The following is a 12,162-nucleotide window of genomic DNA, read 5'->3' as shown; positions in this document are numbered from 1 at the left end:
TTGTCTTGGTGGTCTCTTCCTTCTTTAATGGGGGTGGGAGACTGAGAACAGGCTGGTTCGAAGGGGATGGACCAGGGACTGGGAAGCTGAGGAGTCCATAGCTATTTCTGGGGAAGGGGTGGAGGAGGGGGAATGGGAATATGGACCGAAGGAGATGGAGTAGGGGCAGACTGTGGGGACGGATTCAGTTTGTCTGCAGCTTCATCACCACTGACCTCACCCTCGTTCTCCCGTTGGTCACAGCCAGAATCTGTTTGGTCACCGCTGAGAAGTGAAGAAAATGTAGTGAGGGGAGGGGAGCCAGGCTTTCCTTTCTCTCTCCCCCCCCCCCCAAAGTGCCTTGGTTCTTCCCTCACCCAGAGCCACAGGCTGAATCGAGTTTAGAGAAGAGCTTCTTGAACCTGGCCTTGCCCAGGAGAGCCTTCAGCTTCTTCTCAAGCCCCCTTCGCTTCTCCTTGCTCAGTTTTTGGGCTGAAGCCAGCCACAAGCGGGGACGCTCATCATCGCTTGAGTCCCTGAGAGAAATCTCAATGTCGGGATCTGGAGGTCGGTTCTGGATCCTCCTAGAGGAGTGACCCCTTCTGGTGTCCTCCCCCTTTGCCCGAGTCCTTTACAACTCACAGCTCCAGATCCAGGTCCCCCTCGGGAGTCAGGGGGGCTGCACACACCGAGCAGGTGTTAGCCAGGAGTTGGAAGCAGGACCTGCAGAAGAGGCCTGGGAGGTGAAGCCCAGGGAGTAAGGACTAGGGAGCATTTGGCCTGACCTCCCATTCCCTTTTTTCTCTCCTCCTCCTCCTCCTCCCACAAATTTCCTGGAGCGCTTCCTAGCCCCCACCACCTCATTGGGCCACAAATGATGGAATATCATGCAATAATAGAACTATATGTAAATTGCAGAAAGGGTGCAATGCAAATTAGGCCAAAATTCACAAATTTGTGTCTGCTTTATGCAAATAACAAAATGCATATGCAAATCTCCATGCCCATATGCAAACGAGTCCATGCATAGCAATAATATGGGATCCAAAAGTAAAACCAATGCAAAGCTTATGTAAATTATGGATCACAATTGATTGCAAATGATATTGAGTTATAGATTTAAAATTGGAAAGGACCTTAGACGCCAGTCTACTTCCATTTTACAGAGAAGAGAAACAGGTATAGGGAAGCAAAATGATTCCCTAGGTTTCAGTGACGTCAATGCGACTGGAACCTAATCTTTCAGGTGCCCAATCCAGAGCTCTTCCCATGGGACCATGCAAGACTCCAGGGATTCCTGGCAGGCCTACCTCTGCAACCTGGGGTGCTGCAGGAAACAAAGTCTTCCATCTCCTGCGCATTTTGAGGCCTCCCACAGCCCAGACAGTAGGTTTCATGTATTCCCAGACGACCGATCAGTGGTGCTAGGCGGGGGAACCTGCAGGAGGGTTTGGGATACAGCTTCTCGATGCAGCACCAGCTCCAACCCACTCTATGGATACTGGGAATCCGTCCTTTTTTCTCAGTATTTTTGTCCTTTTGGCGACCATCAGGAAGGCCTTCCTTCAGTTTTATCCCCACTGAGCCAGCCATTCTTTCTCCAGTTCCATTCCCTCTTTCTATCCTGCTAGAGAACCCTTCATCAGAGTATCCTGAGGTACCTCTCCCTTTGCATCTTCAATTTAGGAGCGAATTTTCACTCTGACCCCAGATCCTCTACAGTTGAACTTTCCCTTCAGGGAGTAGGGGGAGGGAGAAAAACCTACTTGGCAGCCAGGATAAGGAGGATGTTGGTGTGCCCCTGGTCAGCTGCCCGGCGCCTCACTGCCCCCAGCAGAGAAGTAGACAAGTGGGATCGGTGGGTCAACAGTTTGTTGTACAAGAAGGAGATCCGCTCCTGCAGGGGGTTTAGTGCTTAATCTTTTCAGGTCCAACAGTAGGCAGATTTTCACCCAAATTAAAAGGGAAAGGTTTCCCTTGCTTCCAGTTAGGCAAAGGCACTTGGGAGGGAGGGGACAGAAAGAGAATAACCAAGCCCCGCTGTAAAACTGATTATGTGGAAGGCCCCACCAAGGCATTCCCAATCAGGACCGCTACCAACTGTCCCAAGACACTTCTCTCTGTGTTTGGGGCTCTACAGAGAATCATGGAACCATGGGCTCTCAGAAATGAAGTTTCCCAAACTTCCCATTCCTTCGATCACTAAACTCCTGTTGTTTGGAATAAGATGGCTCCCCTCCCTTCACCCCATCCACTGGGACCACAGCCCCTTCACCTGCTCCCGGGAGGGGTAGTAATAAGCACAGATGATCCGACTCGTTCGTTTGACATAAGTGCCAAAGAGGGTAACAAAGAAACACAGCCCGTACATGAGGCCTGTAGACAAGGTGGGTGTTACTGAGGAGGAATTCAGGACCCGCCCTGCACCCTCCACTGTGCAGTCCTGATGAGGGCAGGCTGAGAGACCCTAGTCCAATGTTATAACTCCCAAAACGGGTTCCATCCCTTCTTATCATCAACTTCATACTCTTGATAGTCATTATATAAGAACGAACATTTATTTTCTTTTTTTAGATCAGACTTGAGATTTCATACATATTAGGAATTCTGAATGAGGGAATTTCTTCCATCAAAGCAGATAAAACCCTACTCAGGAACTTATAATCTTAGAGTTAAGAGGTTTAATGACTTGAGTGGGGAAGGGTCACACAGTATGCATCTGAGTCAGAACTTGAACTCAGGCCTTCCTGACTCTGGGCCTGATACTGTATCTTCTACGCCACCTAGCTGCCCTGGTATCCCATATAACACTCTCTTATTATAAAGCATTTCATCTTCATTGTCTCATTTCATCCTTGCAACAGTTGAGTGAAGTGGGGAGGAGAGGTGTTGTCATTACTAAGATTAAGTGATTTGCCCATGATCACACATTATATGTCAGAATCAGGATTTAAATCCAAGTCTTCCTACCTTTTAAGGCCAGTGCCCCCTTATTAGAACTATGGCCTCTCAAGTCACTATCAATGTGGCCTAAAATTGGCGTATTTTTCTCACTTCTGTATCCCCAACATCATAGACTTGTACTTGAACTTGCATTCCACTAAAACCTTTCTTTCACATGAAATTAAGTCTATTCATGTCTCCACAAACCTGTCTTTGAGCAGTTGACTTTTTGAACACAAATGAAGTTCTTTACATTTGTCCTTACTATCTTGCCCCTTCCTAGGTTTGGTCTACCATACTAATCTGTAGAGGTCTTTTCAGATGTTTGCATCTGGGGTGCTGCAATTATCCTCTTCCATTTTGCATTATCTATAATTTTTATTAATATGCTACTAATGTAGCAGCCAAATCAATAATTTTAAAAATAAGAAAAAAAAAAAAAAAAACAATACCACATAGCAGACCAGGGACAAATCATTAAGTACTTTACTCACTAGAGACCTTCCTCCTGTTTGATACACACTATTAGCCACTTCTGTTATTTGGGTCTTCATATTCAACTAATTCGTACTCACTTTGTGGTTTTGTCCTTTAATCTACTTTTTAAAATCTCAACTTTCCAAGGTTGATTACACCTTCTAGCACCACCTAGATCTGTAAGTCCCTCTCAATGCCCCATGAATAGTTACCGATGAGTAAATAGTTTCTTTGGTCTGGTTTTGATGGACGAAGGAGGCAGCGACGAGATAGAATGGTGATATTTCCTCGCTGAAGGATGTCAAACACAGACACTAGGTCACGGTAGATCTGTCCAACATACCCTGTCCCTTGTACAGTCACCGACACCAAGACAGGGTCTGGAAACACAAGCAACAGTACAGGTAGTGAAATTACCCTATCTCAGTTCTCCCTTTTTGAGAGGGTCAGTATTAGCGACAAGAAATATATCCATTAAAGATAGGGAAGAAGAGGTGAAGATCCTCACTTTACACACACTTACACACACACACACACACACACACACACACACACACACATACACATTTGCCCAGAGCCATTCAAAATGACATAAAACCATCCTAGCTCAAGGCAGGCAGATAGTAGAATCTATGTTTAACTCTTGTCAGCCAAAATAATCAAATTAAAAGGCAACTGGGTGGTGTGGTAGTCAAAGCACTGGACTTGACTTGGACTTGTAGTGGATCTAGAGCACCAGCCCTAGAATCAGAAGGTCTTGAATTCAAATTTGGCCTCAGATACTTACTATGTGACCCTAGGCATTAACCCCATTGCCTCACCAAACAAACAAATAAGAAGGAAGACCGAAGTCCAAATCCTGTTTCACTCACTTTGTATGACTCTGGGCAAGCCATTCAACATCTGTCTCTCTCAGTTTTCTTAACTATAAAATGGGGATTATAATAGTACTCCCTCCCAGGATGGTTGTGAGGATCAAATGAGATATTCTCAAAGACTTTTGCAAACCTTAAAGAATGATATAAATATTATTATTATTATTATTATTATTATTATAGAGGGAATTGAATTTGGAGTTGGACACTCTGGGTTCGAAGTCTCACTTCGGGGATATTAGATAAGTTACTTCTCTTTGATGAATCTGTTTCTTCAAATGCATATAAAAGGTCAGGAAATATATCCCAAAAGGTTGAAGGTCCGACCACTATTACATAGGAAATGGTGGGGATGGACTCAAAGATAAATAACATCCTTTCCAGTTTTAAATTTCACTCTCTTTTGATCCAGGACAAGAGGTAAAAATTGGTTGAAAGTTGAAAGAAAGGGAATGGAGATTAAAAATTAGAGAAAGATTAAGGGGGTGGATCTGAGGGGTTCAAAGGAGGGCAAATAGAGGAGGGGTGGGGTGACAGGAGGGGTGCTCCTACTTCGAGCCACGATCTCCCCCTGCAGCCAATAGCGAGCCAGATCCAGAAGCCAGAAGATGGCATAATCCAGTACCACTAGTATAAATACTACTAGCAGATGTCGGATTAAGGTGAAGGCCGCCAAAGTATAATGTATCCGCTCCATCCTAGATAGGTATAAGGAACCTGAAAAGAAGAAGAGTCTGGGGAGAGGAAGGCTGGTACTTGAGACTCAGCACATACAGCCAGAGCTACATGGAAGTGTTGCCCATAAATTGACAGGATGATAAGGAAAAGAGTACTTTCCATTATGGGATCCCCCTACCTCTACCCTATACCATGACCCTGTCCACCAAGAAATAAAATGTCTTAATTGGTCAAGAACAGCTAGGTAGCACAGTGGCTAGAGCTCTGAGTCTGGAATTAAGAGGACCTAAGTTCAAAATTGGCCTCAGATACTCACTAGCTGTGTAACCCTGGGCAAGTCACTTAGCCTGTTTTCCTCAGTTTCCCCATCTATAAAATGAGTTGCAGAAGGAAATGGCAAAACCACTCCAGTATTTTTGCCAAGAAATCTCCAAATGGGTTCATGAAAAGTCAGATACAACTCAATAATAATAACACTTGTTGAAACAACCCAACAAATGGTATGGTTGGCATTGATAGTAACTAGACTTCTGTGACATGGGATCCTAACATCCTACCCCTTTTCAGCCATCTTTTGACCCTTCCTCAGGCACTTCCTAATACTGTCCTTAGGAAACTTGTATCTTTCAGAACAACAAAATCACCTGGCTTGATATATCGGCTTTGCTCCCTGGAGCTCAGGGGCAGGACTGAAGGCAGACCAGCCTTGATCCGAATGGCATCCATACGCATGAAGCGGTTAGTTATATAGATGTTATCAAAGTTGTCCTTAGTCAGGTAATAATAGCGGTAGAAGAGGGCTCTGGAGGAGTAAGAGGTGAGGGAGATCTCAAAACCTGAAGATACATTCAAAGCTGAGCCCACCCACCCTAGGAATTTGCACACTAGGCAAGTTTGAAAGCTGGGCCCTCTGCAACCCCCACAACTGTCCTTTGGAGATTATGAACCTTCATTCTCCCAAATGCAGCTTAATTTAAAAATCTGAGCTCTAGAGAAGGGGATTTTCTAGTCTTCACACACACACACACACACACACACACACACACACACACACTATGTGTGTGTGTGTGTATATATATATATATATATATATATATATATATATATATGAAACAAACAAATATACTTATAAAAAGGAAGAGAAACCATGATGTAAATAATCAGTCTTAATCCAAGAGAATAGATGATGAAACATACTTCCCTCTGCTCCATAAAGAGGTGAAGTACTACCGACACAGAATAACATATATATTGTCAGAAGTACTGCAGGAGGCAACTAGTTGGTGTTAAGGGGAGAGTGCTGGCTTAGAGTCAGAAAGAGCTGAGTTCAAATACAGCCTGAAACATATCTTAGCTGGGTGGTCTTGGACAAGTCATTTAGCCCTGTTCACCTCAGTTTCCTCATCTGTAAAATGAAGGAATGGCAAATCATGCCAGTATCTTTACCAAGAAAACTCCAATTGGGTTCATGAAGAGTTGGATACAACTCAACAACAACAATACTTATTGAAATAACTCAACAAATGGTGTGGTTGGTACTGATAGTAGCTAGACCTTGTAACCACAATTCTCCTCAGTTTCTTTAACTGTAAAATTGGGATAATAATAGTACCTACTTTCCAGGTATATTGTGAAGATCGAATGAAATAATATAAGGGATTTAGCACAGTGTCTGGCATATAGTTGTTGCTACATAATTGCTAGTTATTAGTATTGTTGTTACTGTTGCAAATGGTTCTTGTGTTAATTAGTTTCCATAAATATTTTTTGTTGTTGTTATAGGAGAGTTTCACTGGGAGAAGATAATAGAAAATGTCTTTTAAAAAGGCATTAATGAAACTAAAAAAAAAAAAAAAAAAAAAAAGGCAACCAATCTGCACCCCCCTGGGACATGTTTATACCTTCCTACCCTAGTCTTAGGTTTGGGATTGGTCACTATCAACCTGGAAATCTCTTCTAAGAAACATCTAAGAAAAAGTGCTCCTCACTCCAAGACCTTTGAGACATTGAAATCCCCACTCCCTCCTCCCAGAGTCCCCCTTCCACGGTCCCCCACCCCTTACTGGAGATAGAGAAAAACAAACAGTAGTGGAGTGGTATGACCAAGCAGGGCCAGGGTCTCTCTGATTGGATGTAGCTTCAGGTTGACAGCCTCTTGAAGATCAAAGGCTACCTGAGCCAGGCTTCTGGAAGAGTTGAGATTCACTTTGAAGTGATGGGAGGCTGTGACGTTGAATTCAAACTCACCACGCACTCGGTTAATCAATCGAATCACCGCTGGAGGAGGTAATAGGAATAAGAAGTGAGCAGAGTCAGAGTAAGGGTACAACCCCATGGAAGAGGAAGGATCAAATATGAAAGAGCAAAAAAACACCAGCTGGGTGTGAGGAGGTATTCATTTATTCCACTCTCAGGTGCCTGCCAGGTGCCAGGCACTGTGATGGGGTAGAGTATACCAGAGAACATGGCAAACTGCAAAGATCCATAAACCAAAATGTTTTGCCTTTAAGGAGTTTTTGCTTTCAAGGGGGATAAAGCACATAAAAGTATTTTTGTGTTAGAATATGTCACATGTGGATCTGGACCCATGGCGTTCTATGGAATGTGAATGAAAAGAGGAGCCTCTAGAATTGAGAAGCAGAAGAGTGCCCAACCTGAAAAGATTAGCTTATTGGGAATTGGGGAGCACCTCCGGGTAGGAAATGGGTCAGGGTAACTCACGGGTACCAATGGTGGAACGCAAGAATGGCTGTATGTAGTGGGGGATGAGGCAGAACAGCTGAGCCACTGGGAAGGGCAGAAATGAGAGAATGGCAACATCAGAAGGAGGGACAGATGGATGGGGTCACATCTCCCAGCTGTCAGCCATGTCCCCCAAAGATCCTGCTATTTCTTACTTTTCTTCTCCATTGGTCTACCTTCTTTGGTTTTATGCCATCCCCATTGAACCCAAGTCTCCACCAGCCCCATCCCTCTTCCTTTCCTCATTGCCTCTTCCCCTTCCCATTACCCAGTCCCCCTGTACCCAGTGATTTCCCCAACCACTTCCATCACGGTCCCATCCTCACCACTGGCCAGACCACAGAGTAGCAGCTTGAAAGGCATGAGGACATAGCAGAGGTGGTAGAAGAAGGGCACTGCCTTCATGCAGTGATTCTTGGCGTCATCAAAGATCCTGGCACATTTCCCATAGGGTGAGCCTAGCTCAGAATTGCAGACATCACCGATGTGCAAAAGCCAGTACCACACATTCCGCAGGGCCCTGACTGGGGAGGCAGGAGTGGGGGCAAAGTGAGCATCCAGTGAATACTTGGACACGTCAACATATGGATGGATAGATGGATGGGCTGACACTATCCTTTCACACATTTCCTTTCTCTTGCCCAGAACCTACTTCTACTATAATTGATCCTTTTTCTTTTGTGACACAGTGTGTCCAGAAAGGGGAGACAGAGGAGAAAGTGGGGAGTTAGGGGGCAAAAGAGTACACAACTTGGGTCAGGAAAATGTGAATTCAAATCCAACTTCAGATACTAAGTCACTTAACCTCTGTGTGCCCTCAGTTTCCTCATCTGTAAAATGGGGATAATAATAGCTTCTACCTCCCAGGGTTGTTGTAAGGATCAAATGTGGTAATATTTGCAAAATACTTAGCACAGTGTCTTCCCTTTTCCCCTTCCCTATTCTTCTTTTCTCACTCTTTCTTCCTGGAGGTAGCAGGGCCTCCATGCTGCCTCCTAGAAGTTCTGGCTTCTCAGAAATAGAAATGGGTGTGGGGGGTGGGGTGGGGTAATGGGGGGTGTTGGTACAATGGGCATGGTTGATAGTTTTCTCCCTCAAAGTAAGGCAATTCATTTGAGACTAAGGAAGAATCTGGATCTCATTTCTCATTCAAGTGCTAAGTCTGGAGGACAGGATCATTGGGGTTTTTGTTTTGTTTTTTGCTTGTTTGTTTTAGATTGGGTTAAATGATATAGAAGATGGAATGATGGGAGAATAGCCCAGAGTAAAGATCACATGAGGGAGAAGAGTTAGGGGGTGAGAGGAGGAAGGAGTTTCACTATGCTATTTTGCAATAAAGAGAGTATACTGCTGACAAATGAACTGACCCACGTGCTTTACACCATCCATGATGGCACGGAAGAATTTCCGGATCCGGTCAGCCACTTCCTTGGCTTTCCCGGCAATGGCCTTGATCTTTTTCAGGGCACCTAGTAAGAAAAAGCAGTGGATAAAGAGGCCGAGGTGGGAGGGGGATCCTTCCCAGAGGTCTGAGCTCTGAACCCTGAGGTAGAGAGGAGATTGGCCCAGAGCCTGGGAACATAGTAGTCTCAGTATTTGAGAGGGAACGCTAGATTCATGGTCAAAAGGCAGATTTTGCCATTTACTAAGTGTGCTATCACTTAACTTCCCCAAACTGCTTTTAAAATGTATATTAGAAGAATTCTTTCCAAAATCCAACTAGATTGTTTTTTCCCAGTGGCAGTAGTGACAAAAGATATTCCAATCTGAGATCATTTTGGGGGCAGAGGCAGCCTATATATAGCTCAGTTGACCCTTGCCCTAGGAGGTTAGGGAGGAAGGAAGGACCTGGGGCAATGGAACAGAAAGGAATGTGACTCAAGGTGTTTCATGGCCACAGGATTAGCCAACAGAGAAAGTTCTGTAAGAGAAGTGAGTTCAGATGCTGTGGGAGGAAGCAGGCCTCTGCCCATCTTCCCAAACTAGCTATAACTGATATTTGCACTACCTCTCTTTCAGGGCAATTGTGAAGAAAGTGCTTTGTCAACCTAAAGTTGTTGCAGGAATGGGAAGGGTCTCATCTGGGAAGATAGGAGAGGATGCAGGGATTCCATAGATTCATAAGAAGAGGACTAAGAGTTTGAAGGCCTTATTTTAGAGATAAGAATAATGAAACCCAGAGAGAAATGATTTGTGCCAGGTCATAGAGGCTATAAAATGAGCATTCAAATCAATATCTGGTTCCAAATCTCTTCATGAGACTAGACCACCTTCCTTTCTAAGACCCCTCACTATAAAGTAGAAACCACGATGTCATATATTCAGGACACTAGGATATTGAAGTGAGGGGTGGAAAGGGAGGGAGAGGCAAGAAAAAGGCAATAACCCATGAAGGAAGAGGAGAAGAAGGTGGCAGGAAGGGATGGAATGCTTACTGAGGAGGGGCTGTTGGGCCCTCTGAAGCACTTCGGCACTCTGGTTAAGAGCCAGCTCTGCCCCACAAGCCACAGAATCACTTGCCCTATTGAAGTTTCTGATAATGTTGGCACAGGGGCCCTGAATAACCAGCCCGAAGGCTGCAATCAGCAGCAGTGTCCGGCCTTGTCCTGTTGGAGATAACAATGTCTCAGAATCCTCACTGCCCCTTCTCAGATCCCAATCAGTATTTGAGAGCGGATGCTAGATTCTTGGTCAAAAGGCAGATTTTGCCACTTACTAAGTGTGCAATCACTTAACGTCCCCAAACTGCTTTCTTCAAGAGCTTCCTGCAATGGGAGCTAGATCTGTATTTGGCTATTTTTCTACTCTTACCCTCTAGCTACTGATGCTGTTTCACTCCCCATTCCATCAGAGACCACTCCTGGAAAGTACTATGCTCTGCATAGTCTAGAGCCAGCCTTCCTCATCTTCATCCCAGGAGCCACCTTTCTTATCTTCACACTCAAACCTAACCTTCACCCCAAAATCCTGCTTTCATCATCTTCATCCCTAAGTGTAACCTTCCTCATCTTCTTCCCAGGATCCAAACTTTCTCATCTTCACTCCCAAATCCAATATCCCTCATCTTTACCCCAAATCTCACCTTCCTCATCTTCAGCCCCAAATCCAGTATTAATGAACCTTCATCATCTTTCCTCTCAAGTCCAACCTTCTTCATCTTTACTCTAAGATCAAACCTCCCTCATCTTACCCTAAATCTAATATTCCTCATCTTTTTTTTAATTTTTATTTAATAATTACTTTATATTGACATATTCCTCATCTTTACCCCCAAATTCAACATTATCTTCATCTCCAAATCTAACCATCTTCATATTTATCCCAATATCAAACTTTTCTCATCTTCACTCTCAAAGTCATCTTCATTTCCAAATCCACTGTTCCTCATCTTCACCCCAAAGCTAAACTTTCTCATCTTCACTCCAGGATCCAACCTTTCTCATTATCAGCCCCAAACCTAACCTTCCTCATCTTGGAGTAACCCAAAATTCAACCTTCTTCATCCTACCCCAGCCACTCTCTTTCCTTAGGGATTCAGAGCTCCCCTTGCCATCACCTTTCTGCCTTTTTCCTTCAGAACTCAAACTAATTATTCCTGCCTTTGTATCTGGAAAGGTTTGGTGATGGATTGCTCTACTTCTTGACTTGTTTGTGACTTACCTTTCTCAAGACATTACTCCCTTACATGTATTGTTTCCCTGATTAATACATAAGCTTCCTGATTAATACATAAGAACTATCATCTTTAATTTCTATTTGTATCCCCAGAAGTTAATCACAATTATACACATTGTTCCTATAGCTGCCCCCTTGATGCCCAGTGTCCTCCTAGGTCCTGGCCTTCTTTACAGTGATTCTTTCTCCCCTATCCTCTAGGTTTCTCCCAGTCTTAACACTTTATCAGTCCATTTGTCTTTATCCCAGTTCCCTTTTCTCTTCTCTGCAATGACAACCCAGCTTCTCTCTGTCCTCACCCCATCCCCCTCATCCCCGAACCTGATGTCATTGGACTCACTGGAGAAGGCCTGAGGCAACAGCAGCAGAACAGTGATGCGAACGGAGCTGGAAAAGCCCATACCTAGGCCCAAGAAGACAGCTAGAGAGAGAGTGATCACTAGGCAGGTCCAAGGACTACGCCCCTGCAACAACAGACCCAGAAGCCCATAACTGGTAGCCAGGGCAAGGCCCAGGATAAAGCCACCCACACTCTGAGCCACTTCTTGTCTCTTGTTTTTCTCCCTTGCCCACAAAGGGATCTCTTTGTCAGCCATGAATTTAAGGTACAGTTTCTATACCCATCTGTTTGCTGGTCTCCTAGAGATGCTCACTGGGCAAAGGCACTACTTTCTTAAAGGAGCCATAGGCTTCTCTCCATCAATATTCTAAGGTTCTAGAATGTCACTTAAAGAAGAATTCCCTTTGCCACTTTACCTAGTTTCCAAGATCAGGGACTAGGGAGAGAGAGTTA

At 44.3% G+C, this 12,162-nt stretch overlaps 1 protein-coding gene across 1 annotated transcript; it reads right to left on the bottom strand.

Annotated features, from left to right (window-relative positions):
- Window positions 1-11,979, bottom strand: DCST2 (DC-STAMP domain containing 2). Its single transcript, XM_051993898.1, has 15 exons — window positions 11,710-11,979; window positions 10,130-10,300; window positions 9,062-9,163; window positions 8,021-8,218; window positions 7,674-7,739; window positions 7,016-7,229; window positions 5,597-5,754; window positions 4,827-4,991; window positions 3,612-3,779; window positions 2,255-2,355; window positions 1,746-1,876; window positions 1,290-1,417; window positions 622-715; window positions 357-515; window positions 1-264 (listed from the first exon to the last, which is right to left on the bottom strand). Exons 1-15 carry the CDS (start codon window positions 11,963-11,965, stop codon window positions 102-104), a joined length of 2,274 nt encoding a protein of 757 aa, XP_051849858.1. The 5' UTR covers window positions 11,966-11,979; the 3' UTR covers window positions 1-101.
- Between the last annotated feature and the right edge of the window lie 183 nt (window positions 11,980-12,162).

Source organism: Antechinus flavipes, chromosome 4 (genome assembly GCF_016432865.1).
Source record: "Antechinus flavipes isolate AdamAnt ecotype Samford, QLD, Australia chromosome 4, AdamAnt_v2, whole genome shotgun sequence".
NCBI classification, from domain to species: Eukaryota; Metazoa; Chordata; class Mammalia; order Dasyuromorphia; family Dasyuridae; genus Antechinus; species Antechinus flavipes.
This window is presented reverse-complemented; position numbering and strand designations above follow the sequence as displayed.

What these genes read in the sequence shown, in the direction of transcription:
- DCST2 (XM_051993898.1), bottom strand. Translation starts at nt 11,965, where the DNA reads ATGGCTGACAAAGAGATCCCTTTGTGGGCAAGGGAGAAAAACAAGAGA. An exon ending in GTTGCCTCAGGCCTTCTCCA is followed by an intron (nt 10,301 to 11,709) that starts GTGAGTCCAATG and finishes TATCTCCAACAG; the next exon opens with GACAAGGCCGGACACTGCTG. An exon ending in AAGCCGATATATCAAGCCAG is followed by an intron (nt 4,992 to 5,596) that starts GTGATTTTGTTG and finishes TCTTCTTTTCAG; the next exon opens with GTTCCTTATACCTATCTAGG.